Raw genomic sequence first — 26,161 nt, 5'->3', positions numbered from 1 at the left:
GAGACGGGAGCGCAGCAGGAGAAGGAGGAAGAGAAGGAGAAGGCGTCCCCCTGCCGAGGGAGAAGCCCCGCACCATGAGCCCCGACGAGAAGCCGCAGCCCGGTCGCTCCCGCGGTGACCGGCCGCCGCCACCTCAGCCGGCGGCCGGGCGATCCCGGCGGCGGGGCGGGCTCCTGGCGGAGATCCGCACGCCCATCCGCACGGAGCCCTTCCAGGAGCGGTACAGCCTCAGCCCCGGCCGGGAGCTCGGCAGGTGAGCGCTGCCTCCGCCGCCCCGCACGGCGCGGACGGAGCGGGGCCGGGGGTGGCGGCAGCCCGGCCCGGGGGTCCCTGCCGGGGCAGAGCCGCGGCCGGCGGGCTCCGAGGGCGTGCCCCGGCCTGGGCTCGGCTGCGGGAGGGCGCTGGGAGGCAGCTGTACCCCGCAGCTGTCCGCCCCTCCTGCTGCCGGAGTCATCCTCGGCTCCCCAGCCGTGCCGATCTGGCTGGGGAGAGATGCTGTGCTTCCCTGCGAGCCCGTGCGCAGTAGTGGATGTTGGTCTAGAGTTCCACTGGAGAAGAAAACCTGCCTCCTCCTTTTTTCTTTCCTTTTTTTTTTTTTTTTTAAGTATTTATTATTTCCTCGAGCTTTGTAAGCTATGACGTGGAAAAACAATTTTACACTCCTTTAGGAGAGCATATGCTTGAGAGTAATCTAATGGTGGAACTTTTCAAAGAGTTAAAAGCAGGTTAAAGTCTTGGGTTTGGAAGTGATTGCACATGTAAGGTTTAGTCCATGTATAATTTCAACACATGACTGATAGAATGCATGGTTTAGGGCAAAAAGGTGCGTTAAAAGGTTTCTGCATCTTGGGAACTACATATATGGAATTTCAGCACCACTTAACCAATACTTTTGTCTGAAATTCTGTCACTTCCTATTAAAAGAATGATAGTATTCTTAGAATTACATGTGCTTCATCCAAAGACTGTTTCAGTAAAAAAGATTAGATTGAATACCACCGGATATATGGAAAGACATCCTCCTCAATGTCTGTTCTATTGCAGGTTATGCTCACTGTGTAACTCAGTTATACAGTGGCAAAACCAACCCCTTTGGAGCTAAGGAGGAGTTTCAAGGCAAATGCAGCTGCTGTAGGTACCTGTAGCAAATATTTAGGCTGCCCAGGTGTTAGCTTAATGCTCACTTAGTAATTCTGATGTACCAGTAGAATAATACCTGTTTAAACATAGTGGTCTAAAGCATTCAGATGGTAAGCAGGTGGGAGAAACATCCCATGGAATGAGAAAGCTTTTTATAGTTTGTTGTGATCACAATGTCCAAGGCCTGGAAACTGAAGCTAACTAACAAATCGGCCTAAATTCTAAGAAACAGTCCAAAAGGTATGGGAGCAGTGTGGTACAGAATGTCCTGGTACCACTGCTGTTTTGGTTTCGGGGTTTTTTTTATTTTTTATTTGAAGTTCAGATGACTTCAGAAAATATTTTGCAGTTCTTCCATGGAATGAGCATTTCCCTCAGAGCCGGGTGATAGTCACTGGCCTAATCAGAGCATGGAGTAGATGAGGGTTCTTTCTGGAACAAAAAAGTACAACTCAGATGATTTCCTTAACCTAAGAATAAGAATTAACCACTGCTTCAAGTCTTAGTCTGCAGTTTAAACAAGTAAATAGCAGCATGGATTTTCCTGTGGAATATTTTTTGAATATTTTAAGGATGACCTTCACTGAATTTGAACTCCTGATTTTGCACCAGGAGTTAAAATGAGTTAAGTGGCAGTTCGAAGTGTTTGTTGTGGTTTTGAGCAACAGTTGCACATATTTTTGGTTCAGACTATCTCTCCTCAACTTCACAAGAGTTTTCACTATCTTCTCTTTTAGAATATAGAAATCTCTACATTTGAATGCATGTGCTTGGTTTTTTATTCAAGAATTTTAAATTTTGTTTTTTAAAAAGCAGATACTTTAGCTCAAAAATTCAAAGATTTTTTGCCAACTCTGCGACAAAATGTAGGTGGAAAATCTCTCTGCCACTTATAACTATAACTTTCTTGATAATTTATTAACACAAATGGTTTCACTTTTACATGTTCATAAATTGTGTAATTCTCTCTTTATGGGTAGAGTTCATCTTTACAAAGAACAAATTAGCAGCCAGGTATGGCAGGTTTTTGTCTTTGATGAAAAGCAGTTGTCGTGCACACAACATAATCTATTTTAGCATTAAGATTTGGTAGAGAAAGGTTTACACACTGTGTTTGTCCATCCCATTTCCCAGAACTTGAGAAACAGTTTGAAAGCTGAACTTTAGGTAGGTTTGAAAGTAACAATATTTGTATGGATTGTGTTTTAAACTGAGAGCACGGAGATGGAAGCAAGTTGGTTTTTCACCTTTGCTGGGATCAGGGCTGCTGCGTGAGCTCAGCAGGTTTGTGTGGTCTTTGGCCTCCCATTCTGTCAGTCAGCACGTGTATGTTGAACTTCCCAGGGCACTTGGAGCCTCTGTTTTGTGTTCTCTGGTCTCCTGAGTTTGGAGGAGGTGGGAAGAAAGTGGAACATGGCAGAATGTTAAGGCATTGTAGTTCTGGTGGTGCTGGGAGGAGTGGCACCAGGGCTCTGGCCACAGGTGGCACATTAGGGAGCAAAAATCTTGGGGTAAGCAGTCCTGAGAGGCACGGATGAACCTAGGAGGAAACTTGATCACAGTGTCACTTGGGTGCAAACCCATGGGAAGTCAGGCTTCATTAGTTCTGCTCACAGGAGAAAAAATGCTTTCAGACTGTAGAGCTTGTGTGCTTCAGAAGGTGCTGCCTCGTTCAGTAGCTGAACAGGCATTTGCAAGTCTGTTGAAACACAGCTGTTGGGAAACCCATGTTCACTTGGGAAAAATATCAAAAACTTCGTTATAATGGCTACTCAGGAAAGGAAATTATTGCCAGTTCCTTAACATGACATGGAAATAAAAGTTTTAAAATGAAATTATTTAATATATGACATTTTGGTCCAGTATTTGCAGCCTTAATAATTTTACTGTCCTCAGAATCACAATATTCTCACATAAATCTGAACTTGCATGAGGTCTGAAATCAAACTTACCTCTGATGATTGTTTTAAGGGTGCCACTTCTCATCACCTCACTGAGATTTAAATGTTTTCAGACAATGCTAGCTTGAGTTAGGTTAGTTTGAAGCCGTGTCACCTTTGCAGAGGACAAGACACCAATTGCTTAACTCGTCCCCTTACCGCTTGTGCTTAAGCCATAATTGTACTGTAAAATGGGGAACAATACATTTTTTACTACCAAGTACTTCCTTAAGGAGTCTACTTATAATTATATTTAGTTGCTTTGCTTGTTTTCCTTGAGAAAAAAAACTCCTAATTGCAGACAAAGTATTACTAGGCTATTAGTTCTTCAGTTTGTTGATGGAATGTTGCACTCCTTTTTTTATGTGAAACAAGCTATGCACATATTAGAAGCATCATTTGTGTACAGAAAAAAAAACTCTTGGTTCTAGAGCTGGGTTAGAGAAAGGAATAAGTTGACTGGTCTGTCTTCTGGAAGGTAATGGTCACCTTAAATTATTGATCCACAGTAAAATTATCTTCAAGCAAAATGTGTGCACACATGTAAATATGTCCAATGCAATTGCTTTTTTTCTTCTCATTCCCAGTTTTTTCTTAAAGCATACAAGTTCATTCTCCACCCAAAGGTAAGAATAAGAAATAGTGTAATCATCCAGGGAGTGTGAAATATTCTTTGTTTCTGACTAGTGATGTGGCTGTAGTTTCATGTGTGTGTCTTGGATTTTTTCCCCCTTGAAAGAACAACTCTGGCATGAACTTTTATTTCTCGGGTAGGTTTCAGTGATGTGTGTCTTAGCAGTACATGACACTTGTACCATTTTGTGCCATGACACTGCTGCTGTCCTCAGCTGCTCTCTGCAGCAGCACAGTTGGGGTGAAATAGCTGTGGAACTAAGCAAAAGTGGAAAAGAGGTGAAAATGAAGAGTTGCAAGTAGTTGGTTTTGCCATTTGAGAATAAATTTATGTGAGTAAAATATTCATGAGCATCAGAAATGTAATCCCTGCACTTTGTTGTTTGGAAATCCAAAATTGTCGGGGGAAAAAACTCACATTTCAGAAGAAATGTTTGATATGAGTTACATAATGAACTGCATATAGTATTGTGGATCTCAGAAAAGTTTTTTTCTGAACTTAATAAAAAGTAAACATTTTCACAGAAAGAACTTATTCCTGCATTTGTTACAGTGACAGTGTTTTATAGGTCACTTTAAAAATAAGATTAGTTATTTTTAAATATTTAGTTAAGCTTAGTTATTTATATATATTATAAATAAATTAGTCAGGTTAGTTCTCTGTTCTGATCCTAGGACAACAAAAATTAATTGGTGTCACATAAATGTTGCTGCTTATCTGATTTGACATTTGATTTGTGATTTGACAATTTACCTTTGAGCTATAATGTGTGCCTAATGAAACAATGCAAATTCTGTTGGCAATTTGAAAAGGTGACATTGAGCTTCTTTGTAATCAGATATGATTTATCTTAACTCATAATTCTTGAATATTTGAGACTCTTGTGAGGACTGAGAACTATTTAGAGTTTCCTACTCTTGTCTCCCTCCAAAGCATTTTTATTTGTGATTGGATGTCTGGTGGTCTGTTTTCAACTTGACAAATGTGATTTTCATCTCAAAATTATTCTTCTTTCCACGCAACATTCTCACTGCTAGCTCTTCTCAATACACTGAAGTAGCAATGATGTGATCTAACACTATTTTATATACTTATTATAATAAGTTCTGAAAAGCTAGGTTTTAAGAAAAGCAAAGATGAAATGTATGCAATGTGAACTTCATAAGAATACTTGTTTGTATATGTCTTATCTACTACTCTGTCTCAATCAAAAAGAAATTCTTTAAAACTTAATCTGTTGGCGTAACCGTATAGTGGAAGCTATCTTTGGATCTTAGCTCTGAAATTTTCTCAGACATGAATCTAGATCACTGCACAGTAATTAGTTCTACTGGTTATAAACATCAGGTTTGTCAAGTTTGATCTTTTTGGGGATCGTATTCAGAAAAGATGAGTTCTAACAGGCAGTGGTTATAATAGCTCTAATTATAGGCATAACCAAAAGGAATCCTGGGCAGGATTCTTGGTCTGAGACAATTTAGAATTAGTATTTGTCAGCCAGCTGAACTCCCGTGTAACCTGTCCTTTGAATAACGTCACCTATCAGGCTTCTGGCCAGCTCAGCTAAACAGGACATGCGTGGCCACACACGGTGGTGGTGGCTCTTGCTGCTTCTTGCTGCCCCATGAATTCTGTTTTATTTCCATAGTGACTAATGCACGCTGAATCGCAACATCGGTACTCATTAGGCTAATTAACTTGCTTCCAGATAGATTTTGTATGTCATTCAAAACAGCACGGTACTTGAAAGCTGCATTATAGAGATTTCAAACTTTTCTAAGCCACTTTCTCTAGGTCCTTCCTGGTGCTAGAATTAAAAGCTTTTGACTGCACTAAGGCAGCATTCAAGAGGAAGTAGGCAGTGCATTCAGAGACTATATAAGGATAACAGAGAAGGTTAAACCCAGGCAGGAACCTAGATTTATTGGTTTAAGGTTTAGTATCTATCAGGTGTTGAAATAACTTGCTGTTAAAGGGCTTCTCAATTTATTTTTATATGTTGTTTTTTGACAACATACTTACCAGTTGGTTTTTTTCTTAAGATGTTTTTTGGTGCAAAGAATTTGAACAAGTGTATTAACACTTTTGATAAATGCATAGCTTCCTACTGTACATAAATTTTGGGCTACAAAATTATCTTCATGCGTTTACAAACTTCAATAGTTTTGTCTTCATGTATGTATTAGTAATTAAGAACATTTTCCCAAAAAGTTAGGTTCAAGACATTGAAAGAATATTCTTGCTGTTTGTCTGCCTTCACCAGACATCTGGACTGTGCTGTGATCTAGTCTTAATACATATTGTGCTGTAGATAATGTGCTTATGCAAAACAGTATTCCTAGAGGAATAACTGTGGCTGTATCAGTGGTTACAAGTCCAATTATTTTATTGAGATTGCCTAGCAAATACCCACTTTGTGGGTACTTATTTGACTTGATTCATTTAGACTGTGTGATTTTGAAACAAATGCTTATTAAAAGCAAGCCGACCACAACTTTGTTTAGCAGTTATATTTCATGGATAACAGTCTTCTGCCAATAGGCTGGGAGAGTGGAATCTTTGACACGAGCTGAAGTAGTTAATTCTGTGAACTTTGGCTTGGATGTAGGAGAGGCAAAACCCATAGTAATTTTATTCTAAAAAATAGATGATGACTATTATTTTGGTTTCAGCAACCCTACAGCAAGTAAAGGACCAAAATAAAGATCTCAAAGCTATTCCTGCAACTTTATAAGAAAATGTTTACATATAAATAAAAAAAAGGTAGTTTTGATGATCATTATACCTGTTTGGTAAGAACTAATGCAAGGTTACTGTACTTCAAAGTGTGAGAATTCATCATTGCATTAGTGAGAGGTATTAATTAAAATACCTTTTTAGTCTAAAAATCAGCGGTGTGTGAGAGGAGCCGAGAGGAGCGGGTGCTGTGGGACTCTTGCAGGAAGTCGAGAGCAGGCCCTTGTGCCAGAGTGCTGTGGGGGAAGTGGTGTGACGCAAGCGCGGCACTGTGGCTTGAGCTGGCCCGCTGCATCACCAGGTGTGTGCTCTGCCGAGGTGACGCTCATTAATGTGGGCTCAGCACCCTGCTCAGCTCTCTGCTCCTCCTCGCCTTGGCACTGCTGCCAAAATCGTGCTGCACAGCTTGATTTTAGTCAGGCTGCTCCACTGTGTTTGCATTCCCCCTGTTCCTTATTCTTAGTCTCACTGTATAAGTAGATGGTTTTGAGAACTATTCATCAAAAAACTCCAGCTGTTATCATTTGAGATATGCCATGGTGAAAATACCATCTTGAAAAATGTAGAGTATGGATATTGCATGGCAAATGGAGCAGGATTCAATCAGAGTGCTCTTACCATGGATATAGTGGGATACTTCAGAACACAGTAACTGCGTTACTGTGAGGTGGTCAGAGAAAGCATGAATTGCTCATTTGTACATTTTGATTTTGCCAGCTTTTTAAATTAAAGTTTGGAGGATAATGTAATCTTGGGAACTAGCACAGCTTGTTTGCTCTGTTTTTGAAAACCGTGCTGTTTGAATTGATTGGGTTTTTTTTAATTCCTTATGGTTCATGGAAATTATTTACACTCTGGGCTGAGGTGTTTTGAACAGAGAGATCATCATTCAGCAAGGCATCTTTCTAAATTCAGATTGAATCTTAAATGCTAATAGAGATTTGGTTCAGGTTTCCTGAAACGTTATTATTAATTTATAAAGGCCGTGCTGTCACTAAGGCATGTAAAACTAAATTCTTATTTAATTTCAGGGGAAAATTTGCAGTGGTGAAGAAATGTATCCAGAAGGACACTGAAAAAGAGTTTGCAGCAAAATTCATGAGAAAAAGAAGAAAGGGCCAAGACTGTCGGATGGAAATAATCCACGAAATTGCAGTCCTTGAGCTGGCACAATGCAACCTTTGGGTCATTAACCTGCATGAAGTTTATGAAACTGCCACAGAGATGATTTTAGTCCTGGAATAGTAAGTATTAGTAATAATTCCTGAATAGCTTTCTGCAGTATTTGCTTAAAAGTAATAATGTAAAAATACCGTGTATCAATGTGAATAATGTAAAAAAAAAATTATTGGTTGCCTGTTACCCTTGCTAAACTTCAAGAATAATTGCTAAGAAAATGACGATTACAAGAAGTTACGTGCAGTCTCATAACTACTTCAGATTATAACAAATTTCTCTAATTATGTAGTATCTTTCAAAGCTGAGCTATAATTTATGTAGTTAAAGCATCTTAAATGAAATATGAACTCTGTACACTCCCTGCATGTGAAAGATGAAGAGGAAAGAAGCAATGAGTATCTGTTCAAGAACCAAAGTTTATTTCACTGACAGTGGCAAAAATGGGATGAAATCTGCTGTGGTTTTTTCACCAGTTACAAAAATGTATTGAAAGCAACATCATTGCTAAAAAGAAACCATTACAACCTTCTGCAATAGAAAACTTGCTAAAACAGTATCTTTTTGGGGAAAGAAGGGAGGAGGATTGAGACTTAGAATAGTTTCTTTCAAAAGGACACTTGACTCTGCATTTGTCCGTGTGGTTTTCTCCACTTCAGTTTGTCCAGATGGGCATTCCTGCAGCTGCTGTGGCTGTTCATCTCAAATGCCAGTGGCTTTAGATAGTAAGGCATCTCACTAGCTTCCAGTATTCAGCCAAATGCTTGTTGCTACTGAACTGTAAATTCTTGTTCAGTTCTATGGATTTTAAATAATTAAGAGAGGAACAGTGAGGCTCAATAGTTCAGAAGTGACTTGTTTGTTAAGATAAATCTAGTTTGTGCAGTACTTCTCTTACTTGATAGCAAAAAGAAATGGTGAGAAATCTTGTGTACCAATCACATCTTGTTTAGGAGTCAAAAGAAACTATCTTCAAAGTCCAGTGAAATGGAATGAGACCATGTCTCCTAAGGCAAAATTCCTTCTAGAATACATTTTTTAAACTTCATTGTGCCCTTAATGAAGTCATAATATGTGAAATATTCAAGTATATTTTATAATACATAGGTGTGACCGAGCTTCTGGGGTTTTAACTGCTGCTACTGAAGACTCATAAATACCTGCTTTAAACACTAGTAGAAATTTAAACTCAAATACAGTTTCATTTCCTAGATCCTATGGGATTTAATATGAGCAGTGGAATCTAAATGAGCAATGAGTTTTGTGATACTTTCAATGCAAAATTCCTAGTTTTCTTTTAGAACTCAATTTTCTTACAGTTGCAAAACTCTTTTAATGTGAAGTATTAACTAGGTTGTTAAGTAATTAGCAAAATTACTGGGTTTATATGCATCAAACAGTCATGCCTCATTTCAGATAAATAGCTGTGTGCTGGAGCTGTAAATTACAAAAACAGTCTTTCCCTGACTTCAGCAAGTATGTCTGGATGCTTCTTTAGTGTTCCAAAGACATGTTGCAACAAAACAGGTATGAATGTTAGTGAATTTCTGACATTCTGAATGCAGAGGATTAAAGAACATACCTAGACTGCAAGCTTCTCTAGGGCATTTCAGTTTCTATTAAGCTTGATGGTCTCTGTGGCTGATCTTTATCTCCTGAAGAAGTAAAACAAATACTTAATCTTGGCCACTAACTTCATCTGCGGAGATTTTAAAGTTTCTTGTCTTGATGTAGAATCTCTCATAAGGGCTGAGGGTTTTGCCTTCAGGAAATGTTTTGCTTTCAGGGAGAGAAGTATTAATGTTATGTGGAGGGTTGTCTTTCAAGCACTATTGATTTTTGAGAGAAAACTAACTTAAAATGTTAATATTAAGTGTTGAGGAAGCAAGGAGGCATTACAGTGTTGGGTTCAGCTGTAGCATAGCAAATTGGGACTGTCTGCATCCACCCTCACAACAGCCTCTGACTTCGGTTTGTTGTCATAAGACTTCAATCAGGGTATTTAAGGCAGAATTTTAGGGGTATATAAGTCTAAATGGGTAACAGAAACCCCTGAATTAATCTGTGGGCCAGTTATGTTTCTGTATTTTACTGAAAATAGAATGAAAAGAACCTGGAATTTTGCTGAAGAAAGTACAGATGCAGTCTGGGAAACTTGACATAGCAGGTATAAAAAGAAAAAGCAAATTTGGTAACTTTTGGACTTGATACCTGTATGCAACTTACCTGTCATCTTCCCATTTCTTTTGAAAGAAAGAGCAGTAGTGCATCTGATGCTTAAGAACTGGTTTTTTCATAAGTGTTCATCACCAAGTTTTTACACATCTGGGGAAGGGAGAGATGATACTAGTGGGAAATTAGTGGGTCAAATGTATAGAATCCTGTAAGTGGAGCTTCAAAAATTTTCATCATTAATATTTTGTTATGAAGAGCCTCTGAACTGAGCCAGAGCCTTGTGCAAATACAGTAGACTTCTGTTACACTTGCTTTAAAAAGAGGAAGAAGTTGTCTTTTTCATCTTGAAGACACAGTTAGTATTTATTTTATATGCTGGATGAAGTGTTTTTTCACCTGTAAGTATTTGGATAATGTAATGGACTTACATGTCCATTAATACTTAATGGACTTACATAGTCTTGGACATGATTTATTGTCCTACTTACTGGAGGTGTGACCAGTTAAAATAAGAGTCTGCTGGCAGGAAGTGATCCATTTGGCATAGGATTCAACAGACTGAACTTGAAGCAAACCCACTGCAATCACAAATAACTGGTGCTCCAATGTTTGCATCGTGTCTGTTTGAGCAGCAAGAGGAGTTGTTCTAGTTAGCAGTCTCAAATCAAGACTGGAAGTCTAAAATCATTTTAGGGGAAAACTTCTCAAATTGTCTTGGTTACCTTTGTTTGTGTTTCATTCAATTCTTGGGCTGCCTGATCGAAAAGGTGAAGGCAAAAAGCTAAAAGCATTTGTCTGAGAACTGAGCTAAGACCACTATATACATTTTTATGTATTTGGATGCTTCTCTTCCCATGTCCTCTCATCCGATATGGGTTTGTAGTTTTCTCAAGCTTTGGGAACATTGGTACATTGCCTTACACTGGAAAAATTACCAGTAAGTGCACTTACTATCCAATGGTATGCCTAGCCAAGGACAGAGGTATGGCTGTCAGCAGCAGTGAGCATGAACCTTTGCTGGTAGTGTTACAAGCACTGTACTATAAACTCCATGTACAGAAGATAGATGGCTTTCCATTATTTTGCAAAGATAACCCTTTCAAGGAAGACTTTTGACAGAGTTGAAGATTCAGGAAGTAAATTTTTGTCCATTGCAGATTGTATATAACTCAGCATTGAAATCAAGTGTGTTTTAGGAATTGGTGTACTTATTTGTACTCTGATGATTTGTACTTCTGCATCCTTCAGGAACTTAATGTCTGATCCATTAAAGCTGGGGGAATAGTTCATTTCTTCAGGTGCCCTGAAATAGGTTTGTTCAATCTTTTTCTAATGATAAGTTAAATGACCGTGTTAGTGTCTCCTAAGTGTACTTGAAAGAAGTTTGATGCTGAATTTCATACAGTTCATTGTTAAGATATATTTCAAGCAAGATAAGTAGTCTCCATTTAATCTAAAGTCAACATAATTGTAACAAAGATTAGTTCTCTAGACTTCCAAATGACTTTTAGCTCATTTATGCTGCTAAGTAGATATAAAGTGTTATCATGCTTTTCATTGATGAAGAGCAATTGGATTTCACTTGAAATGAGAGAAATTCATGGCACAACAGTACTTTCATAAGTAAATTAAAATAGCTGAAGAATTCTGGTTGCCATAGCTTTCAAGTTCAGAAAGCTGTCTTTTATCTCACAATTTTTTCATACACTTAGCTAAGGGAGGGTGTACTAGAGAAATAATGCATTCTAAGTAACGCTAGGTTTCAGAATGGTTTGCCATTTAATATGTCCTTATCAATTTTTTTTTTCAGATTAAGATGGCTTGTTTTCTTAAAAACTTTGTTGTCCTAAGGATAATTCTTTGCTTTTATCCCCTAAGAGCATTTTCTGAATGGCCCAGTCTTTGCTGAGTTATTTCATAATGACAATTAGAAAAACTACAGTTTAATGCAAAATGGGTAAATATTACTAACACCAGAGAACTCCTGGTGTGCGTATATACAGAAATCATAGCAGTGCCATGGCTGTGATACTCTCTTAGCAGGTATTTTGAGCCTTTCTATGGTTAGATATTTTTTTCCCCCTGAAATCTAGCTGAGTTGAAAGTATTGTTAAGGAGCTTGGCAGAATTTGGAATAGGTGTGCAGGAGGATCTTTTTGGAGTTCATTTTTGCATTGTGCTTCCAAGCACTTGTGACTGGCTTGGCTCACAGCTCCCTGACTGTTTTGCTTAAGGGAATCCATTAAGCCTGCTCCACAGCAACAAAACACAAAATGGTCTTGCAGTATCAAATTTCCATGTGTTCTTGTAAAGGGTTGCTGGTTTGAATGTGGGATTCTTGGACAGAATGAATTGTCTGGGAGTTGTCCCATCAGCCTCCTAAATAGCAAAGTTGAGATGAAAAAACAAAACATTGCATGAGAAGTCACCTTCCCATGTGAAACTACTTTCAAATGTCTATGGTAAAGCCAAATGTCTATGGTAGCTGAGAATGTCAGTGTCTTGTAAGTTATGAAGTGGGTGTGCATGCGTGAGGGCTGTATTTGCATGTCTCACTCTTAAAAATGCTGATGAACCCAGGCATCTTCAGAAGTATAAGCAGAGACTTTTTTTTTTTTTTTTAATAAAGTTTCTGGATCAAGGGTTTTCTACTCTCACGTTGGTAGCACTGTGTCTTGATTTCACTGATGGGACATGGCTTCAACTTTTATTGCCTTGCCTTCTAACGCCTATAATTCAGAATTCTTTAGGTGTAGTATTAAAATTCTAGGTAGCTTACATTTTAGTGTTGGTGTCTGCCTCAGTTTTAATTAAGTTTCACTAATAAACAAATTGTAACAGATGCCTACCAAGTAGACATATAGCAGGCAGGGCTTTATAAGGCCCCCCACCCTCAACTTTCACTGTTTTTTCAGGTGGGTCTATTAAACATAAAGTGTGATCCCATGTTTTGGATATAAATCCAATTTCACTGAATTAAATAGCAGAAGTATTTTGTCCTTATTGGAAGTGGCAGAGCTTTACCAGCAAAATCTCAGTTGTTACTGCTATAAAAGATACTGTGCTAGTAATTTTGGTAGTAGATGCTATCACTGCGTGTGCACTATAATTCACTGCTACAAGGGATTAAATCACTCTTCAAGTAACATATTATGGCATTCTTAAGGCAGAAAGTTTAATTTATGGGTTGCAGTAGATTTTTTTCTATTACTATCTGGAAAGTCCAAGCGATGTTGCTTTTTCAAGGAATTTGGCTTAGGATATTAGAATACACTAGCTGATGTTCATTTTTTAAATGTCATTAATATTTGAATCCTCTTCAAAACTGAAATATTACTATTTCCATGAATTAAATAAAAATGGACTGAAGAAAAATGTGATACTGTCAGGCATATGAAATTTTTCAAAAGGAATTATAGTATTAATATTCCCTTGAAAAACTAATTTTATTCTTGAGCTCTATCTCTTGATACATAAAGAAGAAAAATAATTATTTAATAGATGGTTTTTCTGAAAGAAAATCTTAGTTTAATAAATCAAATTGTACTGCTGTACCAGCTAGCATATAGAACAGAAGTTTGAAACTCTTTAGAAAAGGGTACGATTTAACCTTCTTTTAAATTTTTTTTTGTAAGACCATCTGCAGGGAAATTTAAAATAATAGCTGTGAGAACACCTTGAAGGGCAAAAACTTTTTTTTTTTAATCCATGAGGCTTTTGAAAGTACTAGGACTGTAGCAGCAAAGTTAGTGTAGGCAAAATGAACATTTGAATATATTTAAGTGTTTTTTTCTAGGAGTACACAGTTGAAATGCACCATTTTTGTATAACTCTCATTTGCTGTTATGTTCATGTTGAATGTGCCTGGCTGTCCTCAGGATAGCCTAGGCATTACAATTCATTGGAAAAAAGCAAGCAAAGGTAGAGTAGGTGGGTATGCATCAGTAAAGATTAATGCTTGTGCAAAGTCATTTTTGCATGTCACAGTTTGGTGTAACTGGAGAGGATTCTGCCCTTGAGGCTTTCACCACCTTTCCCTAACAGGTGATTATAGAATTTCATGCAGAACAAAGGGTGTATGTGCTGATTTCATAGTAGGAGTTCAACAATCCATATGCAAAGTGGCCCCATTCTAACATTGTTATGCCCATTCTTATTTTAAGATGGAGCTTCTGTTCAGTTTATTTTACTTTTGATGCTGCAGGTTTATATTGTAAAACAATTTTAGTTACTAGAGCCATTGCTATACAGAGCTGGTGCTGCATATGGCTTCAGAGTACTTTAAAAACATTCATTCATATCTAGTTATTTTTATATTTTTTGTTATTCTGTTATTTGTTTAAACATATATAAACAAAAGAGGATGCAAGCTGAGAGCTAAAATTTTCAGAGCTAATTTTAGATTAAAGAAATTTAGAAACTTAATGCATCCCTGTATACCAGAGAGTTCATAAACAATTCAGTTGCAGACTTTACATTTATTTTGAGTATGTACAAAGTGTTTTGAGGAGGGTGGGAGGTAGGGCAGCTTTGCTCTATGTTTGCTGAGATTTGCCTTGGCCAAATTTCCATGTAGTTTTATAGCAATGGCAAAAGGCACAACTTTTTTGAAAACACTGTCCTCAAACAATTGAGGCATTCATCTGAAAGCAAAGTCAGTAGTGTTTGAAAAGTAGTCCCCAAAACTTCTGTACTATTCATATTTTCTAACCTCAATGACTAAAATCTTTGCCTCTCTCCAAAGCTGCCATACTGCAGAAATCACTTCCAAGCCTGTAAACCCTTGCCAAATGTCTAATAACTGAAAATATCATGATTGGATTATACCTCCTGCTGACATTGCCTATACAAAAAAAAGTGTGAGTAGAGCCAAATGGGTGCTATAATTTAGTCTGAACTCACAATATTCCTACTGTCCACAGTGCTGCTGGAGGTGAAATCTTTGACCAGTGTGTGGCTGAAAGAGAGGAGGCCTTCAAAGAAAAAGATGTTAAGCGACTTATGAAGCAGATATTAGAAGGAGTTGCATTCTTGCACAGAAACAATGTTGTTCATCTTGACTTAAAGGTAAGATTAGTACTGTATTTTTCTTATTGATTTCTCATCTGTTGTCTTTCTTGCTTATGTCACAATAATGCCAATTTGTAATTAACATAATTTTACCTAATTATACCTTAAATGATAAAATTAAACTTTTGGGATAGAGCAGCCACCAAGTCTGCCAGCATGTTGAGGCATTTCTATGATTATGTTAAATATAAACTTCATTTGATTAAGTGAAATGTAATCAATTCAAAAGTCAATTTACCTGGCACCTTAAATTGCAAATGAATGCTTTGGTTAAGACTGACTTATTTCTACATTGCAGTAAAAGTGTCTGGGTATGATATGGGCATTAAAAACCAGGTTTGTCTTTTGTATTGACTTGAGTTTTAATGAAGAAGGGTGGTAGTGACACTGGTGGAATAATGTGTAATGTTTCAGAATGAAATGTTCAAACAGGACTGGTAAATTAATATGTTAAGTACATTTATAGCATTTTCTTCCCCTTTTTTCCCCAGTTAATGTAAAACCTAATTTAAATGTCTGACATTTGCTGCCAAACAGCTGACTGACACCCTGTTGGTATATAAATAATCATGATTTACAGAAACAAGTATTTTTTCTTATTGAAAAATAGTTTTGACCCAAATCAAGTGACAAGTAAAGTTGCCATCAAATGAAATCTTATGGTCAAGAAGGGAATTATAGCAGGCATCCAGAGAAGTAATCTCTCCTATGGGCAGCAAGCTTCAGTTAATTTTAGTTAGCTTCTCTCATTATGAGGTTGAACTAGTTTATTGCTAAGCAAGGCAGTCTAAAAAGTAACTTTCATTACATTTTTTAAAATTCTTTTTGCATGTCCTATTCTCTTATTTACTAAGTACATTGTAAGCTGCTGCATGTTTGTTCTGTTGCTGAGATCCTTACTTACACTTAGCTGTATTTTGGCACTATTATAAAACTACCAGTAGATTCCAGTATCAAGCTGTATGGACTTTATATATAAACTTAGCACATCATGAACCATTCATCAGCTAAAGCAGATGAATCATATTTGCAAACAAATATGTCATCTGCCTGGTTTTCCAAACATTTATTCAAATTATATGTGGGATTCTTTAAAATTTTGATTGAGTCATACACACAAAATACTAATAATTGTACTAAAAGAATTAATGAAACATTTTTGGTAAGTGATGTGAGAGTAAGTGCTCAGAAAGACTAAAACTGAGCAGTTAGAACTCCTCAAAGTGCCTTTGTATGCTTAAACAAGATACTCAGTGTCACAATGGTTGGCCATTTAATTTCCTTGAAGCAAAATGTGTAAGATTAAATGTCTTTTGTGGACAGTATATATTTGTACATGTTTGTAGTTAAAGTTGTAGTATTTTTTAGCATCACCAGCTGGATATCTCTAACTGGAAATGTGATGTGTTTTCTATGACTACAGTACTTATTTGCAAAAGTAGACTTGGGATGTTAATTACAGATTTTTTTCCAGAAAAGAAATTCATAAAAAGCTGACTTAAAAACTTCCCAACTGATCAGCAAACTTGCACTATAACATGGAGCATATGCAGTTCTCACTGAAAAATCCAGCATTGTTTTGCTGCCTTAGAGAAGTTCATTAGCAGAGGAAGTTGTGTAGTGATTGAGGTTAATTAACATGTTTACACATTACCGCAGTGTGTGTTTAATCGGGTCCTACTCACGGTGGAATGACTTTCATGATTTATAAAACTATCAGTCTTTTGCAAAATAAGGTTTATGGAAGTATTCAGAGTATTGGCAAACTAAAATGATGGAAATGGTAGAATTAAAAACCATAACTTGCAAAGATTAATTGATCCACATGCCTTACAAGACTTTTAAAAAAGGCCCATTTTTGACAGAACTCAAAAAGTTGGATGTTCACTTCAGCCACATATTTATTAACCTACATCTTCTGTTGTATCCTGTGTCTCATGCTGCTTTAACTTGCAGCTTAAAGCACAGTGGAATTTTCTAAGTACTTTGTTTGTGATGACATTTGGAAGACTTCTGTATGATTATTGCTGCTATGCAAGGTGTTTGCCAATAGCAAATTTTACAAATTCTTTCTAAAATGGGGGGTTTTGCACTATTAGTTTCACCTTTGTGTCTCTAAAGATTTCATTTGTCTGTTACAAATTCCTTTGGAAAGGTCCATCCAATTTTCCATATGTTGCACCTTCAAGAAAAGTTAAATTCTGTACCCAGAAGAATTTAAACCCAAGTGGTTGTCTGTATGTAATTGTCAGCTTAATGTTCATATTATAAATGTAATGAATCAGATCTATGACATTGACAGCTACTTTGCTTTAGCTTCTCTTTGCCCTCTGAACAAATACAAGATTTTTCTTGAGACTAAGCACTGCAGAAAGAAATGGGGTATTTTGTTGTGGCTTAGCAAGGTTGTCACCTGATCATTTCTTTCTAAAAGCATGTTCTACTGAAAGATGGTTGAAATGTGTCTTGTTAATAGCAAAGTACAATTATGTAGCCTAGTTTTGACTTGGATTAAGAGCAAATATAATGCTACCAAGTGCAAATTAATTATCACTTGACAGTATTGTGTTGATGCTATTTAATTTGCAGGGTGTGCACAGATTGTAGGCAGGAGTCTTTCATCTCCTCTTAATGGTGCTTAAAAGCCGCAGAGTAAGGGAAGTCTCCTTTCTGTGTTCTCATTTGCTCTTTGACTTAATCTTGAATTGGGGTTAGGTAAAAGCTTACTGTAGTTGGGAATGGAAGAGAATTTAAGCAGGCATGGGGGATGAGGAAGAAGATGTGGGGGTCCTTTGCTTTTTTTAGAATCAGCCAAGTTTAGTATCTTTAGACATAATGAAGCTGGGGTATCTCAGCTAGTCGATTTTCCTGTTTCTGACCACTATTTCTTTGATAATTCCTGTCCTTTCTTGTAGGCATCTGAGGTTTTCTGAATATTATATAATTAGATAACCTGCGGAATTAATGAAATTAGGTAAGGTGAGGCATTGATTAGATTAAAAACCTGACCTTTATTGTGTGTCCTTAGTCTTTATGTGTCTTCTTGAAACCAATTAAAGATACAAGAAATAGGAGGATGGTTCCATCTACATGGAACCTTTAAGCCTTGCTGCAGTGGAGGGGGAGGTCTTCAAACATTGCCATTTGATGGTTTTCATCAGCAGTTTCAGTAGTGCTTGAGGGTAAAAGTGAAAGGCCCTTTTCAGAATGGCCACCAGGAGAGCCTCCAACCCAAATCTCCTCTCTTTGTGGCTGACTGGAATTAGGCAAACTTAGATGTACTCTAGCAGAGTAAAACCAAAAGAGAAACACTATTACAGATGTGAGGAAATTATCTTCCTTTTCTGAAAGTTTGAGTAATGGTGTCAGGCTGGGAACTATGGTGAATTCAAAGCTATGGCTTCTTTAAGGTTTCATGTTGGCGTTTAGGCTGGTACTTCACAAGAATCCCATAATCATTCCTTATTATAAGAAAATTACTGGTATTTCATTAGGAATTGATTCAGAGTTATGACTCAATTCATACTGTAGACAGGGGGTTTTTTTCTGCATAGGTGTGTTTTGCATAATAAGATTTTTTAAAAAGACAATAAAAATGGCAACTGCTTTAACTATTAAAATGTTAAAATACAGGACCGAAGGGTTTCACAAACCTTTTCTATTGAAAATTTTTCCTCATTTAAATATAGAGGAAAAAAATATTTTTCTCATGCTTTTAATTTGACTCTTCATAACTAAATTTCTCACTGGGAATAACATCTGAGAGGGTAATGAGGGAGGCATAGTTAGCTTTTTCTGATGTTTGCTTTTCTAATACAAATAGAGAAGAACAAATCTGAACCATAAAGAATGTGGGAATGTGCTGCTCCAAAACCCTTTGTATAGCCCCCATATCCCAATTTGTAAAGAAAATTTAAAAAGAGCTATTCTTAATATGTAGATTTACAAACGGAAAAGAAATTGACAACACCATGGAGTTAGTTTCAAATGACAGTTTAACTCTGCAGGAATAAAAAAACTCGACTACATTCAGGTCTTGCAGTGAGGAGAAGTGGCCAAAGTTTTTAAAAATGTTCTTGTCCAGGTTTATTTCTGTATTCAAAAGCAAGGCTGTTCATGTGAGAGCATGTCTTCATGAGTGACTCTGGGGATGGAGGACAGAGCAGCTCTGTGCTTAGGGAAGGAGTGTAAATGTTGGTGTTACTCCATCTGAATTATCAGTCAGAGGTTACTTTGCTGTTCTTACTCTTTTGTCCTCCTCCCTTTTGAACCACTCTGATGCAAGATGATCCAGGTTCCCAACAGACTTCTGCACTTTCATGGAACTTGTGCTTACTAGAATCATGAAAGCAGTGCCAATTGTCAGCACTACCATTTGGAGAAGTCAATGATAAAACCCAGTGTGTTCACTGGTCAGGGGGTTGGGAAAGTCAAACCTTGGGGTTTTTTTTTTGGTTTTTTTTTTGGCAACAATATACTTCAGTTGCCAAAGTTTTTCTTTTTTAAATTAAGCTAGCATTTAAAATAGTAAGGAACTTCTTAATGACCACAAAGGTGCTTTGAAGGAAGACAGCCAAGATCTAGTGACGTCAGTGCGAACAAGTTTATCCAAAGGTGATGCTCTTAAAAACCTGTTTCTCAGGCTGCTATATTTTTTTTTAAGCTCTTCTTCAGTTCATATTCTGTAATACAGTTGTTTGTACTTCGAACAGGATTCAGGTTGGTTGCAACAGACCTTTAAACAGGTGCAGTCAAAATAGTTGTGTGTTCAGGGTTTTTAAAATGATTGGGTGATTTTGGACAACCTTCCAAGGGAGGTATTTTACACCATCTATTGGAAGAATCGAGGAGCAAGAGGAGTAAAAATGGTGATACAAAGGACTAGAGAGGTACAAGTGTGGAGGTACTTGCATGCTATTGTTTAATGGCAGCTATTGGCATGTATTTCTAATATGTTCTAAGCTAACAAAGGTTTGATTCTCAATTCTAAATTTATAATCTTGCCATTCATTTTAGCCTATGTGTTTCTTCAAAATCACCTTGGGGGAAATAGAGAAATGATCCAGGAGGATCATTGTTACAGGAGGCACTGTTGTTGCTCATGGTCTAAAATAATTATGCAATATGATGTCAATGACATTTGTTTTTTTGTGATCCCAAAAGTCTTCTCCTCTTGTTTTTCAGCCCCAAAATATTCTGCTAACCAGTAAGTCTCCTCTGGGAGACATTAAGATAGTAGATTTTGGCCTTTCCAGAATAATGAAGAGCAGTGAGGAACTAAGAGAGATCATGGGAACTCCAGAATATGTAGGTAAGTTGTTACTATAGGATTGATGAATAGTCCAGGCTTCTGGGGAGTGAGAAGAGGATTTGGAGCATGCCAGCCTGGCTGGGGACTTACTGTGTTGCAAGATCGAGTTATTACTTGAACTGGTACTGCTGCCAAAGTTAGAACTGGCAAGTCTTGCCAGTCTAATGAACTATCATTGTGTGCTTATGTTGAAGATGAAGACACACTTGTTATGACTGCTGGTAAGACTCATCTAAAGTATTGCCTGGATTAAAAGTTGAAATTCACATACTCAGTCTCTGAAAATTTTAGCCAGTGTAGGTTTTCTCTTTTTTTAAAAAAAGCCCAAACCACTCCAGGCCTTGAAAATATACTTAAGAATATATTTAAGTTGTGTGGTATATCTTCATAGTTATGGGTTACAGTGCTGCAATATGCAATGTTGGCTATTTCTGTTTTGTCTGCAAAAAATTTGTATACAGATTCCTTAATTGGGAAGGAGGCTGGCCTGGCTTCTGAAGATGGCAGTAAAAGGAAAACAATTTTTTACACTTAAAAACAGTGAATAATAGAAACCACTTAAATAACCTGAATAGAAGTATCTTGATTTCAAAAGACTGTCATGCTTCAAATGGCTTATCTTAAATTTTACCATATGACCATTATTGCTTTTTTTAGTAATGTAATGTCTGCATATGACAAAACCCATTTTTTCTCCCCCCTGAATAGCTCCTGAAATTCTGAGTTATGACCCAATCAGTACAGCAACTGATATGTGGTAAGTTGAACAAATTAATGGTCGTCATAACTTTACTGAAAAGGGTTGTTCTTTGGGGATCTCTTTGTTTATTTGCTTTTAAGAAAAAAAGGCTAACTAAAAAACTGGTTTTCTTTTTTTACTTTCAATTTAGGAGCATTGGAGTACTGGCATATGTTATGCTAACAGGGATATCTCCTTTCTTGGGGGATGATAAACAAGAAACATTCTTAAATATATCTCAAATGAACGTAAGTTACTCTGGAGAGGACTTTGACCTTGTATCAGAGTCTGCTGTGGATTTCATCAAAACTCTGCTGGTTAAGAAACCCGAGTAAGTAAAATACACAATTGTATATGCTAATATGTCAGACTGACTTAATTTTAAATGTAGCAAGTGCTAGTGTTTTCGTTTTTAAAGTATAAGGAGACTTTGATTTCATTGTGCTATTACTTTTTATGTATATGAGAAAAGAATTCCTCAGTTTCCATCCAAGATTGTATATTCCAAAGGATGTCCAAGTGTTAGTAATTAAAACTCAAATTACTTTCAGAAAACTGTGTATGAACTGTAGCTTGTAGCAGTGAACACTAGACCCATTCTTCTTGCTGGTACTTTGCTGGTCTTTTACATGAACTGAGCTTTGAGTCCTTAATCTTGGATGGGTTGGTAGAGAACCTTTCCTTTTCTGGTTCATTAATACACTTTTCTTAATGGGCAGCAAACTGGAAATTCCATGTTCCCAAACAGAACAGGTGTTTTCTGTGGAACTTTACCAGTTCTTCATGGGACATGTCAGCTATTGAAATTGCCTACCGCTTGTCATGGGGAATATTTGAAGAATGTAGAAGTTAGATAATTTTTCTGTATATAAAAACTATAAACTTCAAAAGTTGGTTGGCAACATGAAAGTGTAAACTCATATTTAGGGATCTATGAATTCCTTTCTTTTAAGTGCTAGGAGTTCATCTACTTGAATTGGTGTGGTCTTTTTTGGTAAAAGATAGCTGTCAGTGCAATTCTGTCTGTCTTTAATACAGTCATATCCTTGGAATAATTTTTGGTGACACCTTCTGCAAGGTTCTGAATTTTGTATTCATTTGGACGTTTATTTTAATACTTTCCTTGCTCTCAGGGACCGGGCAACTGCTGAGGAATGTCTTCAACATCCATGGTTGGAACAAAGTGATAATCCTGCTTGCAGGGCCTGGAATAAGAGTACAGAAGGGGAGACCAGTGATGCCATCCAGAAAGATGCAGATTCTGCCTCTGAACAATCAGTAGATGCTGAGAAGACCGGAGAGGAAGAATCAATAGTGACAGAAGAACTAATTGTAGTGGCTTCATACACACTGGGACAATGTAGGCAGTCAGAAAAAGAAAAAGTAACTGAGCAGAAAGCCATTTCTAAACGATTTAAATTTGAGGAACCATTACTGCAGGAAATACCAGGAGAATTCATTTACTGAACTGTATGGAGCTTCATAGCTATAACTGGAAGGCAGTTTTTTCTACTAAACAAAAGTATTCTAGCCAAGTGAATTTCTGATATGCAATAAATGTTCTAGATAAAGGAAAGTGTTTATAAATGGCATACCAAAAAAAATGTGCCAAGTTCTTATTTTCATGGAAGAGATAAGATTTCAAGTGGCTGACATGCATTTAACAAAGACGATAAGCTTATTTTTGTTTTTATTTTTATTTCTGTTTTTTTGTTGTTGTTATTGATTGGTAACAGATTTTTTGCTAATTGTTCTGGTGTTCTTGAGAAGTTGACACTGGAAGTGTTGTGGTGACAGATGTCAATAGGAGTATTTTAGGATACATTTTGGTATTTAATGCAAATATATAATGCTGGGTTTTCCTCAAACGCCTCCTAACTTCAGTGGAACTAAAACTTGAATGAGAGGAGAATTTGATCTCCTGGTTTGACGTACAGATTTCAGAGTCATCCTGTGTGTATTCCTTTGTTTACATCAGGTCAAAGACCCAAACTCCTCTGGAGTGTAGCTGAACAGTGAGCTGAGCTTCTCTAGACAGAGATGCACATGCCCCACTGGGAATGAAAGCTGTACTGGAGATATGCATGATTTGGGAGCACAGTAAAATCCTGCTCCTGAGGGTGATGTATTTGCTTATTTCAGTCACTTGTGAGCCAGCAGAGATTGTTTCCTTCCCCTCCCGTGTTGGGTGAGATGTGCCAACAGAATCTGGCTCAGTGTGGCCACACAGTGCTGATGAGAGGAAAAAAGAATTACATCCTGATGTAGCTCCTCTGAAGTTTCTGAAGTTCTCTCCACTGACTTTACCATGTTAGGTTAGACAGTTTGTCCAGCTAATCAGCCCTTGATTCCACTTCCCCCAGAAGCAGCTGGGGTTTTACTGGGATCATGAGGTCATTTCTACCTTCTTTCTGTTCCTCTAACCGCTGCTTTAAGGAGAAAAGGAGCATCCTTAGGCTAAATTACAATTGTTCAATATAGCTGTCAGATGAGGAAGAAGATACTGCTTCTTCTGAAACAGTGAAGCACAGCTCATGCCTCCTGCTTCCTGATCACTCTCCCTTAGACACTTGGAAACACAGCATGTTATATGGCCTGGCAGAGTGGGATAAGGGAGCAGTGTGGATGGGTCATAGTTCTCAATGGACGCAGTCCCTCAGAGGACAAAGCTGGCACCAACTGGGCACCAAAACTGAGTGGTTTTTGCAATGTACAGATCTGAGGATCTTGGCCTGAGTCCTAGTTTTCTAAGAAATCTTTCATATTGATGCTGTTCCAAAGTTTAATTTTTATGTAATGGAAGTTTAGTACTATTATATTGCATACTGTTAACTATTCAACTATTTATTTGGTTTCTTTATGCTGTTCCTTTATAATAAACTCTGACAAAAGTTTTCTTGCTATAAAACAGTGAATAGAAAATTTTGAGCTAGTTTTTCCCTTTTTTTCCATGTTGGTACACACTTTTCTAATTTCAAATGTATAAAATGTTCTACTCCGTTTAGTGAGGAGGAGTTCAGGGCTTTGTGCTAATGTTACAGTTCCTCCTTCACACAAAGGTTGAATGGCTTAATAAGAGCAGCAGTACTGGGGTGATCTGATCAGCATGGCTGGAAAGGTGGGGGAAAAGCACTGGTACAGAAGAAAGCTGAACCAAAAGCAGTGGGATGATGGGTAGTTTTTCCATAAGGCTTCATTGCCAGAGGTTGGGCTACCTTTATTTCAAGCCCCATCAGGGAAGTTGCACCTAAATTAAACTGTTCTATCAAGCATCTTCCCCTATAGAATTACGTATTATTGAGTATTCAAGTAGGTAGAGCAGCTTCTCTTTCCTCAAAGGTGTTCATATAAAACAGCCAGTGGTGCTCAGAACTGAGTTTGGATGTGTTATATATTGTAATGCAGAGATGCCTCTCATGCTCTGGAGAAAGGAGTCAGTTGCTGGACAGCTCTGGGTGGCTCTCAGCAGGAGAATCTTTGAGCCAGCAGTGTATCTGTGTTAGTTGGGTATTTCTGGACACAGAGAGGAGCTGACCCTACCTACAATGTGATCTGTTTCAGCCTTTGTTAGGCAGGACAGTGCCATCATGGCCATCTTTCACTCTCCGGTCATTTGCCCAAGACAATTTGCTTGGGTGAGGGGATGCTGATTCACGGAATTCTTACGTACAAAATTGCAACTTCTCCTATCTTCCATCAATGCCATTTTGACATTTTTTCCCTCATATCCATACTTCCATATGTTACTAAGTTGAGCAGACCAGTGAGATTGAAGCATGTTCACATCCTACCCTTACAGAACAATGTTGCCAGTGTTGCACACATAAATGTTTAACAACACCTGGTTGCCCACAGCAAACTATTTGAGGGATATATATATATCCAATTTCACTTCCTCTTTGTAACCACAGATCATGTCTCAGATTGAGACTGGTACTAATGGAAAAGAGTAGGTGCTGAGCAGTGTACATTTTGTCCTACATGTACTGCTTTTAATGTATGACAGTGAAGCTTAACATGTATACATGAAATATATACTTATTTCAAGGCCAGCTTTTCTTGAATTGGCTGCTTTGAGATTTCCAGTGGGCTGCATCTCTGTTTAATTCTTCGTGCCTTAAGGTGATTTTATACACTGTTTTTTAACGTCATTAAGAATTTGTATAGAGTTGTGAAGGTTTACTAGTGTAAGTTATAACAAGGCATCTTAGATTCACCCTTTAACAGGGAAAATTTTCTGTAATGTTTAACTGCCAGACTATCAGCCAGACCAACACCCTTGAGGCTCTTTCTGTTCCACTGTGAGCGTGGGTAAAGCTGCAAGCAAGGTGTTCCTACTCTGAGCTGTAGGAAGGGGCTGTTCATTCAGTGTTGTTGAGGAGCTCAGTTATGGATGAAGAGACACATCAGTAAAACCAGGAGCAAAACAACAGCTGTAAGGAACAATTGGTTTTCTGCAGCTCCATGAATATAGGGGACTGTGTGTATGTACTCAGGTCATTTAGGAAAAGCTGCTGTGATGGTGGGAAGGGGCTGCTTGCGGGGAAAGAATCAGCTCCTTGGACCTTGTGGGCAATGCTCCCCCACTCTCCAGACCGAGCACATGCTGGCTGCCTTTGTAGCACAGAGAGCATGGCTGCTGTTTGCTCAGAGGCAGGATGCTGAAAGAATGGAAGGGCAGAGGTTCCTACAGAGTTACCTGTGGTTCATGGAAGACCCATGAGCTGGATCAGTAGGAGGGGCAAGTCCAGGCCCAGGCCTTCTTTCAGTTGTTGGAATAAATAGCAAAGTCCTAATGAAAAGCACAGCCTTGTCTCCTCTTGTTGCTATATTCACCTCTTTAAGGGAGAGGCTTATAGATTTTATAGTTGCTATTTTTGTCCATAGTGGAATTTGCATTGTGATTTGTCTCACATGTCACATTTTTGTGGGCAGGTCTCTAAATACAAAAGGTGAATTCCAGTTTGTGATCTACCCCCTGAATCCCCCTTGAGAGCTGTTAGGTCACAAATGCAAAAAAAAGTTCTGCCCATTCTCCACTGGTAGTGCTCACAAGGGATGGGGAGGGAGATGGGCTTTGCATCACATTACTTTGTGGCTTAAGATCTCTCTTGAATATTTCAGGTGTTGCTCCTGGAAGACAGTTCAACATTTTAAAGAAATAGTGCCAGTTCATTGTACTTCTGATAAGGTGTTTACTGTTTCAGGAACTTTACAATGAATAAAATTTTGTTTTCTGA

The 26,161-nt window shown here is 37.8% G+C and overlaps 1 protein-coding gene across 1 annotated transcript; it reads left to right on the top strand.

Annotated features, from left to right (window-relative positions):
* On the top strand, positions 1-26,161 carry STK17A (serine/threonine kinase 17a). Its single transcript, XM_054273427.1, has 7 exons — positions 1-253; positions 7,482-7,694; positions 14,724-14,868; positions 20,056-20,182; positions 20,891-20,939; positions 21,073-21,252; positions 22,055-26,161. The coding sequence occupies exons 1-7, from the start codon at positions 75-77 to the stop codon at positions 22,386-22,388; spliced, it is 1,227 nt and encodes a 408-aa protein (XP_054129402.1). The 5' UTR covers positions 1-74; the 3' UTR covers positions 22,389-26,161.

The sequence above is a fragment of the Melozone crissalis genome, unplaced genomic scaffold, assembly GCF_028551555.1.
Source record: "Melozone crissalis strain CALT ecotype California unplaced genomic scaffold, PUWL_Pcris_2 ptg000016l_1, whole genome shotgun sequence".
NCBI lineage: Eukaryota > Metazoa > Chordata > Aves > Passeriformes > Passerellidae > Melozone > Melozone crissalis.
The sequence above is the reverse complement of the archived record's forward strand: the minus strand, read 5'-3'. Positions and strand labels throughout refer to the sequence as shown.

Excerpts from the sequence above, each read along its gene's own strand:
- STK17A (XM_054273427.1), top strand. The coding sequence starts at position 75 with ATGAGCCCCGACGAGAAGCCGCAGCCCGGTCGCTCCCGCGGTGACCGG. Across the intron at positions 20,940-21,072 it reads AGTACAGCAACTGATATGTG|GAGCATTGGAGTACTGGCAT; the intron begins GTAAGTTGAACA and ends CTTTCAATTTAG. Across the intron at positions 21,253-22,054 it reads CTGCTGGTTAAGAAACCCGA|GGACCGGGCAACTGCTGAGG; the intron begins GTAAGTAAAATA and ends CCTTGCTCTCAG.